The following is a 27,710-nucleotide window of genomic DNA, read 5'->3' as shown; positions in this document are numbered from 1 at the left end:
GCTTCAGTTAGTTAAAAACTCTTATTTGTGTATTTTCAGCTTTATAACCTTAATCCTTTCTTTTCCTTGACTCAGTTACTCAGCCTAAAGGTATCGTCATACTTTATCCTCATATATTTTCTCCATATTTTTTCAGAGGCTGCTGATTCCTTAAGTATTGTGACAAGAGGAATCCTCATCTCCCAGCACTACAGAGTGGCCAGAATCTTCAGCCAAGTACAGGAAAAGTACAGCCAAGTACTGTTTTTCAGTAAAGATTAATTTCATTGTCATGTCCTGTAAGCTTGCAGCTCACTGAAAGGCTGCTATACATCTGCATTTTTGTTATGCTATTGAGCTATTGTGTTTAGTATGAGAAACAAAAAGGACAGAAATGGGGACTTCTTTTTTTAACAGTAGTTTCCACTACGATAAATTCTGGAATCTACTAAGATAAGATATTTGTGCAGAATTAATTGCTCAAATTTACCTAACATTCTTTATCTGCTGATGCTTTATCTTTGCTCCTTGCAATGCTTGAGAATATGAAATAATCACAAAATGACTGCTGTTTAAGTGTGTATAGGGATTTACAAAAATTAGAGTGTAGTGGTAAAGAGCAGTCCTTATTTTTAGAGGGCTCTCATTCTGCTTCTCCTGGAGCAGGGGGGCAGGGCAGTGAGTGAAACTGTAGATGCTTGTGTTCCAATTTTTGTTGCTGATGCTTGGGAGCAGACCAGTGTTTTAAAAGTGAAGAAAGACAGAAGCCAGCAACAATACTTAACAGGCTTTCCAAGTTCAAATTCTGTCTGGAGAGATACATGAAGCTGTGAAATTGCTTGAAATTAAAGGAAACACAATGGCATTATTTACAGAGTGTAGTGGTTGCTGTAAGCATATGAACTGTGTATAGCAGGTTGGTTGGATGATACCAAACGACAGCTAATAGTGTCTAACAAAGGGTGTCATATTTTTGCTTACAGACAGGTACAATGGATATTTATTCTTTTGGATGAGAAAAGTTGCTATTAGTCCCCTGACAGGAGGAGACTTCTGGTGGTACAAAGCTTGGCTCCTTGCTCCTGCGCTTTTGTTTGACCAGGTGGAAGAGTGCTACCAGTGGCACGCACACGCAAGGAAGGGCAGCCAACAGCACACAAATGGCCTGTACCCAAGGTGGATAAACTTTCTCCTCTTTCATGGGGAAGCCTTCCTGTGGAGATAAAAAAGCAAGCAAAAGAAATAATTTGTAGGTACACTTTGATGTTGCTATGATTTCTGTTTTTATTTTCTTACACTGTTTTAGTAAGGATAGCAAGTTTTACTCTGTCTACAATAGCAGTCAGTGGCTGTGTTCTCTGCAAACCCTTCTTGTGGGTCTAGAGACAGCTGTAAATGTTTTACACTTTCAAAGATGTATAGCTGGAATTGTGACACATTCCTAGGGATATGGGGATTGCCCCAAGTGTTATCAAGTCTTCACCCTCTCTTGGTTAAACTATGTTCATTTTTGTTGTACACAAAGCTTAACTGGTTTCAACAATTACTGCGTATGTTCTTTGTCACATAGGGAAGTTGTATATTAGAGATTTTGGTGGAATGGTGATAGAGCAATTTCTGCAAGTCTGTGGATATGAGTTTTATTTGGGATGATAGATACTTGATGGTATTTGGGGGAGACACTGCTGCTGTGTAATCCTCATGTAGTTTAGGAACAGAATCAATCTTCAAACCCCCACACAAGGGTGGATTTGAGAACAGTCAAAGAAACTGCAATTGATGTGAGACAGTGGCATCCAGATGAAATGTTCTCAGCATGGGCATGTCTTTGTTGCTAAATTAACCAACACTGTACTCAGACCACTGCCTCCCTGTCTGCCTGTGTAAAGTACACATTCATATATCCACCAGGGCCCCAGTGATACTGGTAGCTCTCACTGAGAAATGCCTTTATCCCTGATGTCTGTTATGCAGCTCTAAAGCTCTTCTCAGGCATTTATTCTACCTCTGAACCCCCTGTGGGTATGGAATGTCTGTGACAAGTTTCTCTTGAACACTTCTGAGCATTACACATATCCATAAGAAATATGGAGCATGGGATAAGCAGGATACCTCAAGAGAAGACACCTAATTCAGTCAGTGCCTTCTCATTCTGAACACTACATCACTTCAAGCTATGTTCAATGGGTCAGCAGTAGATAACAATGATATTAAAGGATCTGGTAAGGGAAGAAAATAGGTAATTCTTCCTTTTTTTAGAAGTTCTAAAAATATTTGAGCACATACATATTTAGGGTTCCAGGCTGTGTAGCTTGGCGGCTTCTGCATCTGAAGAGTAACAAAGGCCATGAAGACAATTAGCAGGAGCAGAGGGCTAATAAACCTCCATGTGATCTGCCAGAAGAGACTGAGTTTTCGTCCGGTCATCCATTCCACATCTTCACTGAACCTTGTAAAAGAGGGCATGTTTATGATGATGTCAGATCTAGAGTGGTAAGAGTTTCCCTGTTTTATAGCTTCCTGTAAGTTGGAAACACAGAGTACAGTGCTGTAAATGTTTTCTATTCCACACCATTCTGTAATAACTCACTGCTTGCTTGAGTAAATAATAATATCATTCAAGTAGGTCTTTGTTGAGCCATACCAGAGATGAATGACCAATTTACATTGTCAGTTTAATTACCTGAGCACCTAGTGTAAGGTTTCTAAGCTTAAATAAATGATGGTAATATTGCAGCAGTTCTGTAAACTATTCAGATATTTAAAATAAAAAGACAAAATTGCCAAGGGAATAAACGTAGACTGCCAGGAAGATGTCTCAGTTACCAGCACCAAATCAAATCAGGTCAGGATCAAAGTTACTGCAGCCTGAGCTGCATTTATGTCTTAGAAGAAGAAAATTTCATCTCTTTCCAACATACCTTTTAATTTTATAGATGTACACAACTCCAATCACTTCAAAGAAAGCGATGACAAGAAGAGGCACTGAACCTGCATATCTGTCAAAAATGTCAATCCAATAACTCCCTGAACCCAGTGTAAAACACAGAGCAATGAGGAAGCTAATTAGACATATTATACCTGAAATAAAAAAGATATCTTTGTTACTGGAGTACTGGTATGTTTATTTTTATTCTAAATTGCTTTGTTATTGTTCTAATAATTTTTATTCTCTCCCTCTCTATAGAGTTACAACAAGCTGTTTTCTCATTAGGGGAGCTAATACCACTTCCCAAACTCAATTTTCCCCTGTGTGTTGGCCAAGAGCACTACTGTTGCAGGAGGAATGCATTGATGTGATTCAGAGCATCCTTCAGTTCATGCTTCCTTCCATCAGACAGCCTGGGCTGTGCTGTGAGCCAGTGTTAATTTTTGACTGCTGTAGTGAGGTTCAAGTGCCTCATTTCCATGCAGCCATAGGCTTAAACCACAGGCAGGTGCCACCTCAGAAGTGTAAGGACTCTCGGGATTTCTGTCCCCATTTCCTCAAAGAGCCCAGAGCTACAAATGTGGGTGTCCCTTGTGTTCCAGCACGTATCATTTGGGTTTCAACATGCTTCTGTACAGCCAGTTCCCCTTTAGCCAAGATTTAGATTTGGAGTAATTGAGAGAAAAACTGGACAGGAATAAAGGTATTCCTGGACACAGACACAGGCTACAAATCAGTTTGTATGTGTTTCTAATGTGTGGCTAATTGCTTCTAACTCTGAGATGGCCTTTGGGTCAGTTCTGTGAAATGTTGGCTCCAGACTTTTTTTTTTTTATTATTATTTTTTAAAGTTCACAATTGTAAAATCAATTTAAAAATAATATTGTTAACTCATCAAGTTGAGAATAAATTTGTTTTTACATGAGAAATTGTAAAGTTAGGGATACAATTTAGATGACACAGAAGACTCTACAAAAGGCTTGACAGCAATATTTCCCATAAGAATTTAAAACAGCACGTTGCAGAAATATTTATCCATTACTTGCAACTGCCATAGATTTTTCTGGACCAATTTCATTGTAGGATCTCTCAGACTCTTATTGAGTCTGGTTCTTCAGGAGCAGGTTTCGTTTAATAACCATGGCTGGTTGAAAAGATTCCAGTTTTGGTGCCAGAACAGGATCACACACCTTCATTCCTCGTTGTCAAGTGGTAATTTTCTACTCTGACCTGTTCACAGTAAATGTGAATCTGCAGCAGCATGGATCTGGGTGAAATAGGGGTGAATGACCTCTCTTACAGTGGTAAGTTCAAGTGCGGGTGGTTATGGCAGAGCAGCTGATGTCACTGGGTGCCTTAAAGTGATTTGTATCAGTGCCAAAGGCTTAAGGGAAGGCAAGGCTCTTCCTGATGACTGCAACAGCTCAGAGTGGAGTGGACTCCAGGAATAGCAATTTAACAAGCTTTCTCAGACTGGAGCAGCTTAACTTGCAAACTAAGACAAAAACTGGCCAGGGCAATACAATATAGTCACCTGACAGCTTTTGCCACAACTGCTACCTCATCTCTCTGCTTATCTTATGCAAACACAATCCACTGCCCTTACTTGCACTATGACATTCAGCTGAATTAATACTAAAAATTATTAATTCCTCTGTGATATTAATTAAGCAGTTAATAGTTTGTGCATCTATAAGGAAGTCACGTTCTTTGAACAAAGCAAATGCCTTACCAGATAATAGCTCTTTAGGTGCTGACTTAGGTATAATTTGAAGCTCTAGAAGAGGAGTGAAGACACCCTCAATGTTTCCAAACATTGAAGAAAGGCCCAAGCTGAACAACATTATGAAAAACAGGATGGCCCAGGCTTGGGAGCCTGGCATGAGGATGATAGCTTGAGTGAAAACGATGAAAGCCAAGCCAGTTCCTGAGACGCTCTGCAGCATTCACAAACAGATAGATAAAAATACACATTACAATGTAATTTCTTGTGCATAAAGTAATTAAAACACATTGCTGTCCTTTTCTGGAGTCAAGGTTGATGGTCACCCTGTGGCCTCTGTGGCAGCCAGCAGTTGAGAAAATGGGCAGTGGGGAGTTTAATTTCAAGTGTTCTAGAGATATCTGGACAGTCATAGAGCAGAATTTTAGCCTGCACAGAGAGATGGGTTCAGAGTAAAGTAGTTTGGAGAGTTGTAATAGAAATTGTTTTGCTAATACCATCTTAAATGTGCTTTTAAAAAATTTATGATGTAGTAGCTTATGGAAAAAAAGAGGTGTAAATAAGGATATGATTATCACTCTTAACACCAAAGAGACTTCATGAATCACTGGTCACAAAACCCCCTGTAATGGCCAAGGCAGAAAAGACTAATAGGGAAAAAGCCAATTTCAACCAAGTTTCTTTTGATTTAGTCTCCTGAGGATAAGGATATTCAAATCTAAGCATTGAAAAATGCTACTGTTGCTATAACTTGGAATATTTCAAACTGTAAATCAGAAATGGATGCCATCAGAAGAAGTGAGACAGAAGAAACTGACTTTTACCAGGGCTGGAATGTTGTCGTTGCACTTCTCCATCATGTGAGTAAAATAGCCTACTTTATTGTTATTGTGTGTTAGGCCTGTCATGCTTCAGCACACACTGACTGTGCCAAACAGGATCCCTGGAGCAAGTGGAATTAGGTAGGACAAGAAAACAGAGAAGAAACATCTGTGTTTAGTGGTAGGGGGAATGCTACAGGAAGGTTTGAAAATTAGGAGAGGCTCGTGATGTACTTTGGTGGTGAACAGTGTACATTGTAATAGATTTTTTGATACTTTCCTAAACACATATTTAGGAAATTCCCATTCAGCATCCTTTTTCTATAATCTTTCATCTAGATGTGATCCCCCATTATGCTTACTTCTGTAAACCAAACTAGGACTGTGTCTAGTGTCCATGGTATACTTCTGGTGGGAGCATCCTGGAAGATGGGTTTTGTGGTAATAATGTATAGTTTTGTTTGCCATAACAGACAGCTATACATTCAGACTATCCTACAGCACTATTGTTATTTCAAATGTTGAAAGATGTAATTATATATTACACATAATCATGCAAGAAATGTTGATTTGTTGCATGATTATGTGTAATATATAATTGCAGGTAGGACAGAGTGCATGTACTTAAAAGAGAAAGGAAGATACCAGTTCTTCTACCTAACTTTGTTTAAGGATTACCTGTTGAAAGCAGTTACAGTACCTGATCAAGAAATTCTTGAAGGTCACAGCTTTTCAGTTTGAGTCCAGCAATTTTTTCTGGGTATGATGAATTCAAAAAATTAATCCAGTATGTATAGTTCTGTCGCATGATGCTTTCTTCTGGAAGATCAAATTCATTGATGATATTGATAATGTTCCTGCCAGAGAAGCCAACATATTTAAACTTTAGTTTAAAAGTTTGCAGATGATGTGGCTGGAAATGCTATGCTGTGTATTCAGATGCTACTTCAAAGACGTGTTTACTTTCTGTGTTGCTGTTTACAATATAAAGGAGAATATTATTTGGCAGCTTATATATAAAACAGAAAATATTCAGACTATTTAATGTTGTCTAGGACAAAAACTCTGAGTACTTTATACAGATGCAATCTCTAAAACATTTTTATTTTATCAGGTTTCCAGACCATTTCTACTACTTGTGTTTAATAAGTTAAGGAAATAAATTTCTGGTGAAATAGAAAAAGGTGGAGATTTTTACTACTTCTAATTCTAGCCTGAGAGTAAGGTGCAAGCCTTGGTTCACTACTTGAAATGGGTTGTTCTGCAATTTGTCTTGCTTCTTACAAATGATCACCCTTGACTCAATCCCATAGTACTTTATATTTTTACATTAAACTTCTCCATACTGGTGCTTTTCCTTTCTAATGAAAATAAATTTTTCAAATAGATGTCTTTCAAATAACACATTATCACATTATCTGTTTAGGCACTGAAACCACAGTATAACTTTGGGAACACAACTTTCTCACCTGTCCAAGCAGTCCCAGTAGGCTGTGGTTGCTTTAAACCCCAAAACAGAAAAGACTGGGATGGAAGCATAGAGAGATGTCACGCTATTCACAATTGCTACTGTCACAGCATCCTTTTCACAGTCATTTCTAGAGATAGCATTCAAACAAGTGAAGTGATTAAAAAGGCAGGTTTTCTTATCTGTGATGCAGTTATTAATGCAAACATTTTTTTAAAATTTCTTTTCTCCCTCCCTCCCCTTCTCTGTTCTGTTAGAAAATCTAGTGGGCCTTTTAGAAAGACAGATACTTTTCTAAAGATCCTTCAGAAAAGTTAAGGGAAACATTTTGAAAGTTTAAAGAAATTGCACAAAATGCAGCAAGAATTCAGCCAGCTAATAAAGGTTGTAGTTCTACTCACTTTGTTGGATTGTAGCTCGCAAATGCAATAAGCCCTCCAAAAGCCAAAGAGAGAGAGAAGAAAATCTGTGTAGCTGCATCAAGCCATACACGGGGATTTTTCAAAGTGTTCAGCTGAAATAATAAGAATAAATGCATGTATTACATGTATTATTACATGGCTTAAATTAAAATTTATTTTTCTCTTTTCTCATAGCTCATCTGTTATTTCATTTCTGAATTTTGTGCTGAGTTGCCATCTGAATACTATGAAAATGGGAATAGGTACTAAACAGGTCAGTAAAACAGGTGTTTTCAAGAGTGTCATTGAGGCTTTTAAATGTGTGCAACAATTACAGAATCTTCTTTATCTTTGTCTGTCTGATGATAAAAATGTGATTCTAAGTGATAGACCACACTAGGAACACAATAGGGAAAATACATGTTTCCTCAATTACTTTCTTTTTTTAAAAATTCACATACTTAACCTGCAGTTAAAGAATATTGTCTTCTTAAAACTCTATAAACAAATACTAAACCTAAACTGTTTTAAGATGGAAAGTGATTCTGTAGCTGTCCAAATTTGCTTAAAAAATAATTTAATAGAAGTGACTAAAAGTACAAGCAGGCAAGAAGAGAGTTATTAAGAACAGCATCTGCTATTCAAAGTGCTGTGAAAACAGCAATAAAAGATAGAATGTCAGCATAGGTAATACAAGAAAAGAGGAGAAACTGATAGTGAAATTTGAATTTTTTTGTAAGGGCAGTATGATACAGGAAGGTAAATTAAAAAGCAATGATTGGTGGATTACTGAGAAAATTAAGCAGTTTTAGATAGATCCACTAAGGAGTCTTGATGTTGAAATCTATATAAAAGAAAGAGATAGAACACGAGTAATGCGCAAAATGTAAACATGATCAATGAATGTTATTTTACTGCAGAAACTACAAAGTGGTGTGTTATATCCTACCATGTGAATTGCTCTCTGATCCATTATCAAGGAGAGGGACTAGAAGAATGTTTTGCTGAAAATGTTTTAAAAGCCAGATAGTTCAAAAGTGATGCTGGGACTGTAGACTATTTCACTTTGTTTTGCAACAGTCTGAGTCAAATCTGCATCCCAGTTGTGCAGGACAGCTTGTGTGTTTTGTGTCTGTGTGCCTGTGCTAGTGATCCAAGTCCATGACTGGAACATATGTAGGAGTGAGAGGTAAGTACGCCACGAGACCCTTCATAGCATTTTGGGTTTCTCTGAAGCCGGCCTGAGCTTGAAGAGCAAGAACAATGGGTCCACCTCGGTTGGATGGATTCAGGCAATGCCATTACTGCAGGTGCTCTCTCCACAGGGAGGCCAGTGCTTTGACCACAGCAGAACCAGTGTCACCTCTTCTACAACACAACATAACAAGCAGATTCGTGTAACCATTGCCAGCTGAAGTGATTCAGCAAAGGTAAACCCTTCTAGAGGTTTATTTTGGAAGATCATAGTCAAGCCCTCAAAGGCCAGAGTGCTCATTGGCAGGACCTTGTGCAGGTGCTGGTGCAGTGCAGAAACTTGGCACTCATATGGCTCTGTGGCCTTCACACTTTGATTAAGTGCTGCCAAGTCAGTTGATGCTGACAGATCTGACTCCTAAAAGTCTGGCTTTCTCACTGAGAACTTTGGCAAATGAGTCTGGAGATAGTTTAGACTGGTACTATGTGCAGTGCATTTATTGACTCCAAAAGGTACTAATCAACCCCCAAACTTGAAAAGATAATGGGCAAGAAAGCATGTAATGGTAGCAATGTCATTATCTGGTCTTCAGCAAATTGTTAAAAGTATTTTGTATTTGTATGGCATAAGATTTATAAGCCTATCTTCAGAAGAAAAATGTGCTGATGTCAGAAACATGTGGATGAAGATATACAATCAGTGTTAATGAATGAACAGGGGAGTAAGGAGGAAAGGAGATATAATTGCTCCCTCGTGAGTAGTAAGGTGTTTGGATTCTTGTATATGTGAAGCACAGACAGAAACAGAATTAGAAATTACTGGGATCCCTGTGATATGTAATTTTGGTGTAAAAACAGCTGATGGTTTTGTGAATAGAGGATTTGGGGTCTGTGCTGACTTTTTTCTTTTTTTCTTTTTTTCTTTTTTTCTTTTTTTCTTTTTTTCTTTTTTTCTTCTTTTTTCATTCTCTGCTTGTTAAACAGCTGCTCAGTTCTGGGCACAGGCAACAGTTTCCCTACCAAGTTCTTGGAATTGTTCATTGCCAGAGAACCTCCAAATATTTACAATCTCTGAAGTTCTTTCAAATATGAAAGAGACTGGAGAAGGAGATATTTGTATTCCTTAGGTTACACAGGTGTCCCCTGAAGCTGAACCATGCAGACTGTTGCTGATGCATGATGGAATCTAGTTTATTTATTTCTGCTGCCTCTGGTTACATGTTTTCCAAAAACCTTTCCAAAAGTCTGTTCCAGCCCCTGTGTGGCTTCATCGTCGTGCAACTTCTGCTTTCACCTCAGGTGTCACTTCAGGATACTTTTTTGTTTTCTTGGTAGCTTCATTTTCCAAGTAACCAAGAATTTCGAGAAAGTGAGTGAATCATCAGACTTCTTTATGTCTGAAAGTCAATGAAAAGAAGTATTAATTATTTATTCTGAAATTTAAGGTGGAAAGTGTGTCAGATGACAAAAGCTGATTGTGTATTTTTCCATGAAAATAAAAACACAGCCTCACATAATTAAAATCCATATGTATGCTTTTATTATTTGTGGTACTTATTAACACTTTCCAAGCTTGGAAAGTGAATAAACTTCAAAAAATTGTGGTTTAGAAAAACAAATTCAGTTAGGTGGCTATGGTGTTGAAACTGGGTAAGATGGAACTTTTTGTGCTAGGTATTACTTTCACAGACTTTCACAAACAAAAATGAGGTGTCACAGTTATGAGATAATGGGTGTAGCAGCTGTTACAGAGAAACTACAATTTCTGCTGCACTGCAGAGTTGGAAAGAAGTTGAAAAATATTGCCTCCAGTCAGGGAAAAATGTCAAGAAGGTTGATGTTATGTATTTTTAAAACAAGCTGAAACAGACAGTAGGTGATTTAATTCTTACTTTATTTTGCTAAAACTTCTTCTGCAAAAAGGAAAAGAAGAGGAAAACAGCACACATTTGAGAAATATGCTTTACAGTTTTGTAAACTGGTGGAGTCTGGGTGGGCCAAGTACATCTCTGCCCTGTAAATAACAGCCCTGCTGTACAACTCACTTTGAGGCATCCCCTGTGGAGGTGTAAAAGAAAAGCTGGTGTTTGCTCACAGGGAGGGTGGGAATAGCCTAACAGCAAAAGCAATACTGGTACTGCAGCTGTGGAGTAAAGGGATGAAGAGAGAAGGGCAGTGTTGAAGCTGCGTGCTTACTGTGCCTTTGAAGTCCTTGAAGTGCCACAACCCTGTGTAGCAATTGGTAGGTTAGTTCAACAAAGCCATCTGTGCTACGCTAACTTTCTGTGCAATGGCAACACCGATATACACTCACCAGGCTGTTACATTGGCTTTTCCACATTTGTAGATAAGAACATCACTAAAACCATCTTCAGACGACTTTTCATGAATGTGCCCAGGATCTGCTTCCTCAAACCAGCTGACCATCGACTGCAGGCTCTCTGCAGGTGGATTTTCATTCTGACTTCTGTTGCCAGTGTACAAATCCATCCGTCTCTTTTACGATGATCTGCTCCTCCTCAGCACTGCAATAGCTCCAGGCTTTGTGAGTACACACAAATCTAGTTTCCTGCATTCAGTTCAGAATCATTGCAAACTAAATTCCAAAAATGCCTGAGCTCTTCCCGAGAAACCTGACAGCCTAGCTGAGACCAACTGATGACAGGCTGAGGCATGTTTCTTTGTGTTGTCAAAGCTGCTTTCTTCCCTAAGACATTGCTTCCAGTCCTGTCTGCCCCTTCAAAAATATAAGTGAATATCCTGATCATCTGTAAAAACCAAGCTTGTCCTTGAACTCTGGCAGCATTAAATGGGTGTCTGTGCCACTGGGCTTGTAGAAAGAGGGATAAAACAGTGTCTCATGTGAGCTTTCTCTTGCTCTTGTCCTTTTCCAGCGTGACGTATAAAATATCTGAGCTTCTTGGCTTATGTTTTCTTTAATATCTGTGTTCTTGTTGTAGGAAAGGAAAGGAAAAGTTCAGTGCTCCTGTGTTTGAAGCACTGCTGTGGCTGTGGAGGCAGCGGATGCTCAAGAATCTGTCAGTGAGTGCTGCTTTTCCTCCTCTACACCCACCACTTCATGGAGCTTTTTAGCCATGAAGGCAGAGTTGTGAGGAGCCTCTAGTGGATAGCAACCACTTAGTAGGACAGTTTGACTTTGCATTTAGGAATGCTGCCAAGGACAGTGTAGGAAAGGTGCTTCTGAAATGGCCAGCATGTGGAGGGATCTGGAACTCCTGTCCATGTGAGAAGTTCAACATATGAGAAGTTAAGAAAAATGGGAGAAGGGCTGTTCTCCAGCATTTCTGTCTTTTAGGAAGAGATATGGGGCAGTGGAGAAATACTGTGAAGAAACAGGGGCAGGGGAAAATTACTTTCAGCCTTCCAAAAAAAATCACTTTACGGTGTAAATCCTCAGTAGTTCTCTTTGTAAATTCTTAAAAGATTAAAGCTGTGTCAATTCTGTAGCAGTGGCAGGGAAATCCCATATTTCTCATGTACTTGTGAAGTACATCAGTTTCACTTACACATTAAAGACTGAGGCACCCATAACATTCTTAAACTTAATTTTCCAGTATTTTCTTATAGGCTTACTACTGAACAGTTAAATTTTTTGCTGCTTATTTTCTTTTGAGAATATATTAAAATAAGTTGCTTAATCTCAGAAAAAGAGCTTAGCTGAGTTCTTGGATGGACATCTAAACCAGGAGTTATTGGAAAATGGTATGAAATCTGAGGAGGAGTAAAAGGAAAATTAATACTTACATTAGGGGTGAAGAGGTAAATCAGACCCTCAGTGGCTCCTGGTAGAGTGAGTCCTTGAATAAGGAATATAGTCAGGACCAGATATGGAAATATTGCTGTTACATAAATTGCCTAAAGTAAGGAGGTCAGAAGACAGAGAGTTACTGGCAGTAAGTTCAATCAATCCTATTTAAAATATTGCAACATACAATAATAATAATAATATTAGATCAGACAGCTACAGATGAGTATGGCCATCTTTCACATAAGCAGGGGGTACTTTTGCAGAACATATTTGTAACAAAATGGCTCTTAAAACTGTGAGAGGGAAGGCTGGTAGGGCAGAAGTGTTTGCAGTGGAAAAAGAGAGAAGCATCATTTTAAGCCACTTGTACTGCTGTTCTCAATTTGTTGGACGGGGAGCATACTGAATGGCAGTGTGGTAAATGGGGTAAAATGGGGCAAATGGGGTTTTCCTTGTGGTAAAAACTCAGTGTCTGGAGGGCAAGATTTCAAACTGCAGGATAATCACTTCTCTGCCCTTTCCATACCTTCCCTGTGGTTTCAATTCCTCGGATAGTGCAGAGATAGACGATTGCCCAGCAAGCTGCTAAGCATAAAATGAGCCACCACTGGAATGTGCCACTCTCAGCAATATCAGGTGTTATGTTCAAAGTTTTCCTGTACCAAAAATAATTTACTGCAGTGCTTTCATAACATTCTTCATTAAACCCTGAAAAAAAAAAAGTGGCAAGTGTTAGAATAAATTGTGGGCTGCAAAATCTTCATTAAACCCTGGAAAAAAAAAAAAGTGGCACGTGTTAGAATAAATTGTGGGTTGCAAAGTCTAATACAGAGATGGACTTTCTGCACTCTCTGTAATGTACAGCAAGACAAACTCACAGCAGGCTGAGACTGTGAGACTTAGGAGAGACCTTCACCAGAATATCACCAGCATTTTATACAGGGGATAACTTTCTGATTAGAAACAGTGTTGCACTCAGTGCAAGGTAAAACCTACACTAATTGTAATGAAAACAATGAAATTTTTTAGCTGTATAGCTACAAGCTGGTGGAGCCATAACAAACTTCAGGCACCTGAGAATACATTTAAGTCCAGGCTTCCCTGGCTTTGTCATGGCCCTCTGGTGGGGAAAGACCCAGGCATTGGGGCATTGGCCTCTTTGAGTTTCCAGGACTTTTGTGAACAGGAACTTCAGGCATCTGTATGCAGGGCATTCCCCAGCCAGGCTCTGTGCCTGAAGAAAAGGGAACTGGGAACGTGGTGTACACTGCAACCTGTGATGTCCATTTGTCTTCCTACTCCAGAGCAGTCCTAAGGCCTCCAAAAGGAAGTTTAATTCCACTATGTTTTGTCTTTTTTCTTAGCCTTTTACTCAGGTGGTATTTCTTGCTGTGCCCTGAAACTTGTTCTCTCTCCTGCTCTGAGAAAAAAAGGAAGCTTAAAAATATTTTTAAAACCTGAGAGCATTCTTCCTTATTCTGCTTATGTACACTGTCTCTCTTTAGTCTTAGTAAAGGTTTTGTAATGGATAACAGAACTTGCTCTTTATTTTCTTTCCCATTTTAAAGTCAAGCAAAAGGACTCGTGGACTTTCTGGCTATCGTTGTTCCTGTGAGGATGATGAATTTGAGTAAGCTAGCATGACTCTTGTACCTTTTTAAAAGGAAATCAAACCAGGACTCGTGCACAGTTCGGGGCAAAATAAAATGTGGTTTCTTGCTTAGCCCAGAGTCTGATGTTTTGCTAGCAGTGCTCATGGAGGTGTACTTACCTGTTCTGTTTTCGTTTAGAGGACAGACACTCCAAGGAAGAGGTTCTTGGAAGGAGTTTATAAAATACCACATCACCCAAGTTAAAACGGTGTTGTAGTATAAGCTCACCAGAACCGACACCATCCATGAACCAACTCCTACAGAAAGCACAAGATCTTACTTCAGAAAAGTTTTGGAAAAGGTTATCAGTCAGTCACAGCACTAGCTGTTAGAAGCTCACATTTCCTAGTTTTTCAAGATTTTCTTCTCCATCCCCCTGACGCCATCCTGAGATTTTCCCATGAAGGATGGGCATTTGTGTCCTCAGTAGCCAAACACTGGTGCACAATCCCCCAGATCACCAGCCCTGCTCCAGGAATGCTGAGACTCTCTACTTACATAGAAGGTAAGGGTTCAAATCTTTGCTGTAGTATGTAGTCCATTGTTTTCTACAATACAACTGGACAACTGTAATAGCAGAGAGCAAAAGAGACCAAAGTTTTATAGTGTGCTGTAGCTGCATGAGGCCACTCTTGTCCCAAATCATGCACAGGTGCCCTAAATTGGGCACTGTTTTACTCCTGTGATGAGGAGGGAAGACTATCAACGCCACAGTTTCTGCTTTCTTGCATTTTTGCAAGGGAGTATGAGCATGCCTGGTTGTAGGAGATGGGTTTAGCTGGAAGCACCACCTGCAACTTGGTATTTCTTTCTTGTTGCCTTCCAGCCCTTAGTTGACCCCTCTTACCCTCCCCTTCTCCTCCCACACAGGCCCACAGGCAGGGCTATCAGTGCCAAGCGCATTTCAGGCACCTGCTTGAAGCAGGTCATGATCAAGCAGAGCTGGCTGAAGCATGCAGGAGTTTCCCCTTGCCCTGCAGGCACAGGGGTGTTGTCAAATACCCAGTAGAGTCGATGCCTTAACCTCCTCCTGGTGGCTATTCTGGATCACTTTTTGCAGCCTAACAATGGTGGACATGGGGCACCAGATGTGGTTTTTCATATATTAAATAAGTAGAAAAGAGCTGTTAGTAGAGGACTGCACATCAGTCTGATGCACTATGTCATGTGGATTGTCCCTCATGCCCAGCGGTGTTGACAAAATCCCTTCAGTAGCCCCACCCTCTGATGGAGGGGAGCCTTCCCATGTGCTTTGCACTCATTAGGAGGTACCAGGATCCTTGATTTCCTGTCTTTCTGTCCTTCCTCAAGTCTGGCTATTCATGGACAGAGAAGACTGGGTCCTGGAGGGCCTGTGAGAGAGGAGCAAGAAGCACTGTGGGCAGGCAGCTTTTGTTGAGCACCAGGGTCTGGTTGGTATGGGGCAGTGTTGAGGAGCTGAGCCCAGGTTCATTATGCTCCCCACAGCAAAGGTTATTAGGTTTGCATTTTAGGCTCTTCAAATGATCCTAAAATGTGCCTGGAGTAACGCCTGCTGAGAGGAATACACAGTTGCACAATCACAGAATGTTCGTGTTGGAAGGGACATTAAAGATCATTTATGCCACCTCCCTGCCATGCACGGGGACATTTCAACTAGACCAGGTTGCTCAGAACCCCATCCAACATGGCCTTGAATGTTTCTAGGGAAACCACCCCTAAATATCTCACCACCCTCATTACAAAATATTTCTTTTTAATCCTAACACTCATTTCTTTTTATATCCTAAAACACATCAGGCACAGGTCTGTAGGAAGTGAGTGCTGGGTGGGAGCTGTCTGCAGTTCCTTGAGCTGGGGCTGAAGGGACGTACCAACGCCTCCAAGGTAAGGAGAGATGGTGTTCCAGGCTCCAATGCTGCCTTTCCTCAGGCACTGCCCAAGGGCCAGCTCAAGGTGTAGCAGTGGGATTCCTTCAAAAAGAAGAGCAATGAAGTATGGTATCAGGAAAGCCCCTGAAAAGACATTTAAGTGTGATTAAGCCACATGATTTTTCTGCATCTCACTGAAATTATTGGTTTGTAAGTAATTTGCTTTATGAGCCTAACAAAGTCCTTGTAGGATGTGTTGAGAGCGGGATCATTGCTAGGTACACCTACAAGTGACATCTTTTGCTGGTAATTTTGGTACTGAAGATGAAGGAGGAGGGACAGGGATGCTTAGTGCTGCAGGACACTTCCCTCAGGCATTGCTACAGCCCATTATAAGTAGCCTCGCTATTTCATCCATTTCCCTTTCTTTTAAGCATCTTCTTTTGTCCCCCTTCTCATAAAGCACAAGGGTTTGCCTGTCCCCTCTTCCATCTGTTTTCCCTTCAGTGCATTGCCTCGTTCCATTTCTTAAGGCTCTCAGGGCTGTGTTCCTCTGTCCTGCACTGGAAAAGCAGGATTATGTGCTGTATAACCCCAAGAGACCAGGTTATTTTATTGCATGAAGTTCTGCTCAGACGACAGAGCCTCTAGCTAATGAAAAATTGAAAGCAAGGCTGAAGTTGTTCTCTGAGACATGTGAGCCATGAAACTTCATTTCTTCCCAGTTTGTGTCCTTTACATCTTTTCTGTTTTCCTCACATCTCCCTTGGGCCAGAAGCAGCATGTCCTGTTGGTTGCTTGTGGGAAGGGACCAGTCCTACCAACAGCCTGGCTGATTCCTGCTAAACTGTGTGCCATGCCTCATTTCCCCCACCTTCCCCCAGAAGGGACACACATTTGGGTCTCCCTTCTTTTGCACAGATGCTGACTTTCATGAGACCAGAAGTTTCATTAGTATGTTTGTACCACCTGCCCAAATGGCCAATTAAACTGAAATGGTGAAATAGACTGAAGTTTATTGCCATGACCAGCAACTGTGACCACAAAGTCTCTTTTCTCCAGGGGGACAAAGACAGAAGTCCTGCCTCAGCCACCTCCCCATCCTCCTAAAAAGGGAGCAGATTCTGTGCTCCTCATAGCTTTGTCAATAAACCTGTGCCGTGTTCTGCCATTTCTGATTTACTTCCAGGCCTCTTATCTGGGTCTGCTTACCTCTGCTCTTCCAGCTCAGGAAACTTTCTCTATGCTCTGTCTTTGGCCCTGAGAGAGAGGTGGGGGAATGCACAAGGATTTCTGGTCTCCACCTGGAATGGCGCCTGGGTTCTGCAATCCATGGCTATTTAGAAAGGCTGGGCAGATAAAATCTAATCTCTTGAGCTAGTGTTGTATTGCAATAACTTTGCTACCTCTTGTTACATGCTGCAATAAATACAACACCCAGAGAAGGTGTGTTGTTGGATGGTTTAGCCTTTTATCAAGTTATGCGTGGAAACAAAAATCAAAAATCTCTACTCAGCAAAGAACTGTTCTTAACCTGTGAAACTTGGAAATAAATGTCTCACCTTAAGATCTCTATTCTTGAAATGTTTTTAACTGAGAAGCAGATTTGAAAAAGGAACCTCACAGTTAATTCCCAGTATGTTAAATTTTCAGTTTGAGGTCCCTTCAAGAAGAACCCAGTAACCTGTTGCCATGCTCAGTCCCATGGTCTGTTTCAAACCTGATGCAGTATCCCTCTCCACAGCACATCTGAGGGTGCCAGCCCAGCCCTTCTGATGCCTTGGGCTATTTCCTGAGAAGAGCAAACTATTGAGGCAAGTGACCAGAGCACTGCAGTATGGAGTGCTCTACTTCTTCATCCATCTGCCTGGCTCTCCACCAGCTCTGGGCAGCAGCTGCAATCCGTGCTGCAATCTGTGCTGAGCACTCGCTAGCAGAGCACTCCATAAGAGACCAGCCTATCTCCCATATCATATCTCCTGGGAAATAACTGGGTAATAATTAGTGCAAACTGTTATCTGTCTCCCCTTCTCTGTTTGCTAGTTGAACCACTGGCAGCAGAGCGTGTTTAGACATTCTGCTGATAAGAGCATGTTTACTTTGTGCTGGCTTGTGTGTATCTTCAGGCATATTTACAGCATGGCAAAACATGATGTCGCACTTGGAAAAAAATACTGGTTTTCCATGAGAATTGTATAAAATAATCTCCTATCTGAAAATATGAAAATATGGTAAAGGAATGGGTTAACAAGAAATAGTCTATGAATCTAATCTTTCTCAAACCTAATTCAAGTAAATGGCTTGTAGTGTAAAGTTTTTAGTTATTCATTCCTTTGCATCACAATACTTTTAGTCAAAAAAAAAAAAAAAACAGAGAAGAAGAGCAGACAGTCTGCTGAAGCACTTGAAGCTTACTCTTTTCCACCTATAGAAAAACATGGAGAAACATTAACAGTAAGTTATCAGATACGGAATAGTTAGTAGGAATCCTCCAGCACTGTATAGTTGAGGACTCTGATTAATAGATAGAAAAGGATGTGCCAGAAGGCAAAAAGTGAGTACCTATTTTAAAAAATGCCATGAGAAATCTAACCATGGAGAAAGCAAGCAGAAAATCCAAGAAGCAGAGAACCTAAGGCACAGCAGGTACCACAAACCAGAGCATTCAAAACACAAGCACAGCAAAGCCTCAGCAGAACCCATGTGATTTTAAGCCCAGGCACAGCAAAACTCTGTAGATTTGGCTTCCATGGGGCATGAGAAAAGGAAACTGTAGCAGAAAAAATCATAAAGCACAAGCAACAAATTATCTTGTATTTGTATATTCTACCTAAAAAAAAAAAAAAAAAAAGAGTTTAGGAGTCTTTTTTCCTCTCGAAAAGTGAAAAAGGAAAATTATAGTCGTGAAGCATTTTTAAATACTTTAAAATCATGGAGAAATGTCCATAAAAATAAAAAGTATTGCCAAAGTATCATAAAGCACAAGCAACAAATTATCTTGTATTTGTATATTCAAGTATTGCCAAAGCATTATTTAGTTCCATCCCTGGGGTGTGACTCTGGAAAATTTTAGTCTACAACATTCCTTCTGTCAGAAAGACACTGAAGACTCATAAAGCATCAATCCTGCAAGTAAAAACACGTGGTACTAAAAGAAGGTCGAGGGAAAAAAAACCCCAAAACTCTTCAGAACTTGCAAGAGTCAAAAGTTATTTTGGAAGGAATCCTGCACGAGGATATCACAAAGCCGTGGAACAATCCCCTGCACATGAGAAGGCACAGAAGGCTACAAAAGCTTTTTCAAATCAGGCTATCAAAAACTGCACTACTGGTTAGCTGGTGTCATTTGCAAGAGAGTCCCAAGTGTTGAGGAGCACCCCTGTGTAACAAGACTGCTGAAGAACCATTGGAGTGGAGACAGCTCCACAGCCACAGCAGTAGGAAAGGAAGGAGCCGGTGCACTCGAGATACACAGAGGGATTTTAAAACCTGACCCCTCGATTGCAGTGCACGGGCAAGTCAGGTCAGGACAGCAGCTGCCCAACCATGTCCAGCAAAATGACACTTGAGGGGCACAACCTTTGTTGTATCACCTGCACGTGACAGTCTGGGGGGGAAGTGCAGGACCCTCTGGGCAGCCTGGGGAGAGCTGCCAGTGATCCACGGGACAGAGACACCAGGAGGCTCCGGAAGGAGCACAGTCTAAAGTTGGCTCTCAGCAACCAGCAAAGCAGAGTGAAACAACCAGATTGGGTTTGTCACTTGGAAAGAGAGACCCACAGACTGGGCTAGTGGAAATGTAAAGCAGTTTGAAGTATCAGCTGGGGCAACCTCCTAATCTACTTGTACTAAGACCTGCAGAAATCGATGTGGCTCAGTGAGAAGCAGAGAAAAAGACCCAGTAGGTTCGCTTGATATTGGGGTACTAAGACTTCCTAAATGGTGGAGAAAACTGTAGGGAGGACTGATCAAAAATCAGGAAGGACTGATCCATGATTCAGTCTTGCATCTTACCAGTACCTGTGAATCCGCTAGCAGAAGAAAAGCAAGTGACTTGAAATGATGATTCAAAGACACAACAGCATCTGAAAGTCCAGAACATGAATAATACTTTTCCTTCAGATAGCAATTTGGGAGTAGAAAAAGGAATGATAATAAAGACTGAAATGACCTTGAAAGTGGCAAAATAGTAGTTTTGAAGGAAATGCATCCGTAGGGTCTGAAAAATTCAGAAAGCACATCTCGATGTGATAAAATGCAGCAAGCATTCAAAGATCCACTTCATCAGTTCTGTTGGTACATAGGAGGAACAGGGATGGGTGTACTTTTCCAAAAGACTAAGAACTTAATGGCAAGATACCTGAGATAATTTATGCAATTTTATGCAATAGGTGAGAACTACTTGTTCAGATGCAGAGAAAGATATTAGCTATTCAAAGTGGATTTTCAGACCTGACCATTCTCTCCATGGCAGTTCAGTGGCTAAGCAGTGTGGTATTGTCAACACAGCAAGGAATTACATCAAGACATCAGGTAGGAAAAAAAGCAACTTAATCACACTCAGCTCTCTCTCTAGAAAACAGCACTCCATGACCTCTTTTATGTCTTCTCACATGCATCAATACAGATGAAAAGTATGAGCTACTCTAAACATTCTATTTGTGCAGCACACTTATAATGGCACTGATACTGCCTTTCAGGCACAGCTTACTGACTGAAGCTTGGCAGGGTTGAATTTCCCACATAAATGACTATACCTCCTTGAGCTACAGCGAGGGAGCCAAAGCCTTGTCCAGAAAACCAAAGGGGCAATGGCCATTTCAAATGAAGATGGGTAACACCCACAGATAACTCATAAAATAAGCTTAGCAAACTCCCCTGTGAAATTTGACGTATGCAAGCAGGCAGCTTTCAAATACAAGCAGGAACCAACCTGAGATGTAAAGGGCAATCAAATATAACAAATTATGAAAGGATTGACTTTGTAGGTCACATCTTTTCACCAAGGGCTTAAGCAGGATATGGCAATAAACCGGAAAATGAAGTTTTTTACTAGCTGTAACCCAATTTTTTCTGTCAGACAGTGAATAGTTCTGCTCTTCCCAACATACTATGTTTGTTTTGGGGTTTACTGCTTAGCTTTTTGGTTGGTTTTTTTTTTTTTTTTTTTTTTTTTTACATCTTTCAGTTATACAATTTGTTCCTCTTAGGTTTTGTTTTCCTTTTGAGGACACAGTGAACCAGGCATTTCACAGCACATTTTAGTTCAAATTTGAGCAAAAGGTCCAGTAGGCCACGAGTTATGAAAGTCTGTAAATGGTTGTCCCAGAAGTAAACAGTTCTCCATTTGTAGCATGACTGTAGTGTGTAACAGCATGGGGTTTAGATGGTGGTTGCTGCTACCTATAGTAGTGTTTTTGTGTTTTTCTTTTCCTAGAAAGAAACTGTATTTTATATTACAGATATTTTTCAGTAATTTTATAGGCTCAGGCACCATACACATTTTTAATACCCATGGGTTAAGCAAGCATGCATATATATGACATATATGTATATATATATAAATATATATATATATACACATTAGCTATAATCCAAAGTAAACCACTGCAGTCAGTTCTAGCTAGAACTGAGTTTGTTTCTCTAAGTATACTCAGATGACTCTGTGTACACATATAGATGCATGACTTGTTAGTGTCTCAGTTTTAAGTGACAAAGTCTGTACTGGACTATTTAGAGAATTCTTTTCAATCCCAGTTGCCTGGGAACGTTTGTGTTTGTCTCTACCAACTGTGGCAAACAACCTTCATACCCATTAGTCATGAAAAGTAAATAGCTAACTTAACTCAGGCAATAAACCCAAATAATCAGTAACGGCAGCAGGTGATAAATGTCAGCAGAACTGATATTATATTAGATCTGAGTTACTGAGTAACACTAATGTGCAATGAATCAGGGCCAGAGGTCTGATGGGAACAGCTGACATGAGACAAATGTACAAGCACTTGTTTTCATCTCTTGTTTTTGAAAAGATGCAGAAATGAGGATATCACCTGAACCAGCTGTAAAACTACCGCAGAAGCCATCCAGCCTGCAAGGATGTCTGTGCCATATCCATACCTGGTTTCTCCATGCTTGTGGTTATGGCTGCATGCAGAAAGCAATGGCAACTCTCAGGGCTCCCAGTTAAACACAGTGCTGCTGGTGTCTCCCATGTGCACATCTTCACATGCATACACACAGGATTTGTGCTCCAGTACCCCTGAAAATCTGTTGGGCTTTTGCACCTGAGTTGTTTGCTTTTGAAAATGCAAACCCAAACCACGTCACTGCTTTAAATTAACAGAAGAAAAATGCAGCTACCTTACACACAGATGTAAATGCAAGAGTTCTGTTTTCTCAGTGATCTTCATAACTCACTCGACTTTTCCAATGCCAGCTTTCTAGTATAAATTATTCAGAAACCTCACAGCACTCTCTGTTAGAGAGTCCATCCTGCTACTGAGCACTTTGAGACCAAACACTGGCTGCCAATCCATACATTGACCTTAATTCACCACTGTCTTGTGCCACTCTTGGTGGTGATGCAAAGCAGCTGTTTGCCATTCCTGAGTCTGGTGGCTATTTTAAGTTGGTTTCTCACTGGCAGCATTACTACTCAGGGAGCAAAGGAGCAACTCAGCCCTTGCCCCTGCAGCATTTCCCTGTTTTTACCCTCTTCAAACCTGCTTGTCCCTAGAAGTTCCTGTGGGAAATAGTGGAGTTCTGGAGCTGGATGCACAAGCAAGCAGGCTTTCTGAGCACTGCGAAGTCCATAAGACAGGTGACCTCATGGGGTCACCTTCTCTTGGGGCAGTGAGGATAGGGGTGCAGGGAACCCCAGAAGGGAGGGTGGAGGGGAGAGATCAAACCTCAGGAACAGATGAGCGCTGCTTCCTTCTGAAGTGAGGCTGGGATCTGAAATACCACTGGCCATAACTGGCCAAGGAGAAGCAACAATTGGCACTTCATAGGAAAGTGTGAGAGCCTTTTTATGGCCAGTAGAACAATATTTCATCTTAATCCCAATTTAGCACAAATTTTGTGCAGCCTCCTGCAGCTGGTGGCTCTAGAAGCTGCTCTGTGCAATGAAATGTGTGGAGGAGCTTCATCTTCCTATGGCCCTGCCTGGGATTTTCAAACTTTCCACTGAGCACTTTGTGTTAATCATTCACTACATTACAAAAACATCACATTGTATTTGCTTTATTATGTTATTTGTTAATCCTGAATGCTTTTCCCCTTGCTTTCCATGATAGAAAGATCACCTGAGATTTGACCTATAGCTCCTGCTGCATAAGAATATTTTCCTTGCAGGTCTCATGCCATATCTGCTATGGGGATGTCTCTCTAAAGATGTTCATCATGTCTCATAAATGCCAGTATCATTAACTAAATTGACAGGTTTTTTCCCAGTAATTCCCAATTTGTCCATTCTCTGGACAAATGCAGAGAAACAGTGCGCAGTCCTGGCTTTCTAACCACCCACTGATGGTGCTTTTCTGTGGGAGTTTCACTGGGTGTCACATTTTTGAAATAAATAACAGAAACCATCAAGTGTCCTGGGAGGAATCTAATCTACTGCTTCTTGTCTTTTCTTATTTCTGTTTGTGTAACTCTCAATTGTTGCATATTCGGCCTTAAAAGGCTCCTTGTCATAAAATAATTTCCATTTTCTTGTTTATAGGCTATGCTAATCATACTCTTTAATTTTCAACTTCATGGCCTAAATAGATTGAATTCTTGAGTTGTTTTGTGTCCCAGAAGTTTTCTAACCCTTGAATAAATGCTGGGACTTTTCTGCATTTTGTCTTCAAAAATTTTGTCTAATTTTTAATGTTGACTTCAAAAAGTGGACTTTCAGAAAAAGTCAGAGACTCAGAAGTCATCTTACTATAGGCAGCAATATCTCTGTCTACTTCCTAGTGTTCTGCTTACATCTGCCAAGGTTCTTTCTCTTGATGCAACCTGCTATAGCTCATTCATTGAGCTACTCACCATAGTCCCTATCTAAGTGGCTGCTTCTCTCTGAAACACCTTCCTTTGCAGGCTATATCAATTCTTCGTTCCTTGCTTGATTGAAATATATGTAGTTCATCAAGAAATACAGACACCTCAGTAAAACACACTTGGATGTGATAAAATTTTCTGTCACTTGACAGTTTCTCCAGGTGTGAATTTTCGGTTTCTCCAATTAATTGAAAGATTAATAATACTGGGCTGAAACAATTTGCTCCCTCTTCTTTAGACAGCTTACTGTGGCAGATTTCAAAAACTTCTGTGAACAGTTAGTTACCAAGTACTCTTTTCAGATCCTAATTGTCTGCTTCCAAAGCAATTCTTTGTGAACTGATGCCCAGGCACAGGCTTAGGCAGCTGTCCGTGACACCTGGCAGGCTCCTGTTGCTGCTCCATCAGCTGAGCGTTTTAAACAGTCTCACAGACAACCAAAAGCACAATTTAGTTTTGTTCAGAGGCAATTCCACATTATGAGGTACCTCCTAAGATCATGGGTGGCGAATGGCTCACTCACCATCCCAAAGGGAAGTTCAGTGGCCATTTGTCTAGGGGCCAGTTCCCTCAGGCCTCCCCAGGGCTTCTCATTTCTCCTTAAGGTAGCCAGCTGCAGGTTCAGTTTCCTGCTTCCATTGGGACTGTAGTAGCAATATAAAAACTTCAACATATATTTGTTCTATCATCAGTCAGGTCAGCATCAGTCTGGTTTTCCTAACTGAACATATCATTTTATAATTAAATATCTTTCTATGGAAAGAGCTAATTAACTGGTGCAAAACATTAATGACAATCAGCATTTTTAAAAAGGGATACAACTGATATAAATTATGTAATTCCCATGCCCATCAGAAGATAGTATAGTTGCATGAGAATTGCAGTTCAGTATTTTGGCAAAGTCCCGTTCCAATCTTACCGCCTCCGTGTATCTGACACAAGTATGGAAACCGCCACACGTTACCCAGGCCAACGGCAAATCCGATACAGCTTAAGAGATACTGGAACTTATTGTCCCACTTGGGTCTGCCATCTTCTTTGGGGGTTTCAGGTATTGCTGATAAATCTTGTGACATTTTAATGAAACGTCCGTGGCTCCTTGGCCCCTTTCCTTAAAAATGGGAAGATGCTTCAAAATCTGTCTCTCCTACAGGTTTTATGCAGGGTGACAGAAGGATCTTCGAAGAGAGGTGGAGCTTTCTTTTTATCTGATGCAAAGGGCTGTGTCATTGCCAAGGCTGCAGTTTAAAGACAAAACCAGGAATTATTATTATATAGAGAGTTACCACTCTTGCCTTTTTTGCAGCTCCTTCTATAGTTAGACGGCTTGGAAATATGTTGTTAATGGGTAACTCAGGATCAAACAGGTTTTTATTTTCTGTTCTCCTTATGTTCTCAGACTCTGTCAGAGAAGTGTGACAATGAATATAATTAAAAAGAAACTTTTGCAGCAGTCTAATTAAAATTGCAAAATACCTGTGAAAATCTGTGAATAAAACGTTGGCATTTCCTTTCTTAGTTTATTAATAGAAGTAAATAAATGAAGGCATCTTTTCCAAATACAAAAAGTCAATTAGAAAAAAAAGCCAAGAAAAATTAGACCTTGTACGTTCAGACATTAGAATTTAGTCCATTTTCACAATAGTTGCTAGAAGTTAATCACTTCCCACCTGTCAATGAATCCCCAGTGACAGTTTTTATTATTCATTAAATAGTTACTGATGAATGCAAGAACTGAATGCTTTCCTTCAATTGAAAGTATGTGAGAGTATTTTTCTGTTTTCTTTCAGTCATACCAGGGTTTTGCTGGTGTGCATGCCAAATCAGTTCACTCCACACTAAACAGGGCAGCTAGTCAGCTTGCTTGCCTCAGTACATCAACAGTTTATGCCTGGATTCCCCTCTCTAAATGGGTAGTTTCTAAGTGAGGGTGAATTGTTTTCCCCAAAATACAAGCCCTGCTCTGCAGCTAAGCACACAAATGGGATCAGGTTGCAGATCATCCAACCAGAAGCCAGTTTGAGATCAAGGGTGCCTGATTCTCCCTGGGCTGTCACAGCTCATCTGTTTACACCTCTGCAAAAATCCAGACTCACAGACGGAGCAACTCAACTTCCCAGTGTCTTGTCGGGGTTGTCTCACTCAGAGGGCACACACGAACTGGACACACAGGGTGGTTTGGCAGCCCTTGCACAGTGTCAGGGGTCCCAGGGCACACATCACCATCACTCCTTCCCCTGCTACTCTTCTGATCAGGAGATGCCTTGGGCTGGGCTTGGGCCTGTCCAGCAACACCCTGAATTCCACACCTGGCACTGCAGTCAGGCACTTCACATGGGGTGTTACTTGTTCCTGGTGTCTGAGCTTTTTATCAGCAGAAAAATCTGACAAAATATGTTCTTCCTATTAAAGGGTAACATCTTCAAATAGTTTAGATAGTTATTTACATTAATGTGATTTTTAAAAATTGAAAATTGAATGTGAATTAATTTAATAATTCAGATTCTCTGGAATGGGTTGCCCAGAGAAACTGTGGATGCCCCGTCCCTGCAAGTCTTCGTGTCCAGGTTGGATGGGGCTTGGAGAAACCTGGTCAAGTGGGAGGTGTCCCTGCCTGTGGCAGGGGGGTTGGAACTGGATGATCTTCAAGTTCTTTTCCAACCTAAACCATTGATTCTGTGATTCCATGAAGTACACATGCAATGTCTGGCACTTCACTCTCAATTTAGAGGAGATAGACTACTCTAAAGATACATTCTGGAATAAATGTACCCTAAGTGTACCTATTCCTTTTAAGAGAGTGTTTTGATTACAATCAGTATGAGGATCGCAATTGGATCCATTCTTGTTTCAAAAGGTGAGTGTAGGAATTGCTGCAAGGTTATACAAGTGTGTCACTGTCCATATACACAGACAGCTGGATGAAGAGGATCACCCTTCCAGAGGGGACATGGATGCTGTCTGCTCCAGGCACTCTGCCTGAGTCCTCTAATAGTGTGCCTTTCCCTCTCCGGTGTCCACATGAGGAATGGGACTCCTCACTGAGCTCCACTGGGCCACATGGAAGTTAAAACATTCAAATAGTTGTAAGGTCTGTGTCTGTGTGTGTGTGTGTGTGTGTGTGTGTGTGTGTACATGAACCAGAGCCACCCACCTTGATGGCGACAGAGGAGAGCAAGATTTGCACCTTGGTGTGCCTTGGACTCCCGTCAGCACGGGTCCCCCTGGCAAGTGGTGCACCCCCTGCTCATGGGTGCCACAGAAGGCAGATTTTGCTCTTTCCTGAGCTGCTGCTGCTGCCCCATTGCAAGATTTCCTCTGCTGTCATCAGCAAAAGCAGCACTATCTGCTAGGAACTTGGAAGTTATAGGCAATTTATAAAATATATAGAATTCTAAATGAATCAAGCTGTCATTCTTATACTTAGAAATATTTTTATTAAATATTTTAAACTTCTCTATGACACAAATAATATTAGTGGCTTTGTGCAACACAGTGGCATGTAAAGTAAAAACAATTGAATGTGCAAGAGAGGACAGCATTAAGTTACCCTTCATATTGGCCACCCAACCAGAATGATTACACATGGAAGAGTCACTTCATGCACAGTGCATCCCCAAGCACAGGGCATAGAAGCCAGTTTCAAACAAGCTGGCTTCAGAACCCAAAAGAGGATAAATTATTTGGCCTGGTGCCCTAATCACTTGCAAATGTCACTTTTTTGCTTCCAGAAGTCAGGCCATCAACTCTTCACAGTGCATTGCATTGTTACACAAATATTTACCTGGAAACAGCACATGGTTATCCTTTCATGAAAATAAAATTAACTCTGCATTCTTAAAAAATATATTTTTTTTTACTTTCCTCACTGACAG

General features: G+C 40.7%; 1 protein-coding gene across 1 annotated transcript; it reads right to left on the bottom strand.

Annotated features, from left to right (window-relative positions):
- Window positions 1–979: 979 nt before the first annotated feature.
- Window positions 980–24,911, bottom strand: LOC121337779 (sodium-dependent neutral amino acid transporter B(0)AT3-like). The gene is made up of 12 exons (XM_041408106.1): window positions 24,755–24,911; window positions 15,790–15,930; window positions 14,056–14,193; window positions 12,811–12,992; window positions 12,281–12,391; window positions 7,322–7,434; window positions 6,922–7,050; window positions 6,153–6,309; window positions 4,641–4,845; window positions 2,901–3,060; window positions 2,266–2,428; window positions 980–1,192 (listed from the first exon to the last, which is right to left on the bottom strand). The coding sequence occupies exons 1-12, from the start codon at window positions 24,909–24,911 to the stop codon at window positions 980–982; spliced, it is 1,869 nt and encodes a 622-aa protein (XP_041264040.1).
- Window positions 24,912–27,710: the final 2,799 nt, after the last annotated feature.

This window comes from Onychostruthus taczanowskii, unplaced genomic scaffold (assembly GCF_017590055.1).
Source record: "Onychostruthus taczanowskii isolate IOZ18803 unplaced genomic scaffold, ASM1759005v1 scaffold29, whole genome shotgun sequence".
Classification (NCBI taxonomy): Eukaryota; Metazoa; Chordata; class Aves; order Passeriformes; family Passeridae; genus Onychostruthus; species Onychostruthus taczanowskii.
This window is presented reverse-complemented; position numbering and strand designations above follow the sequence as displayed.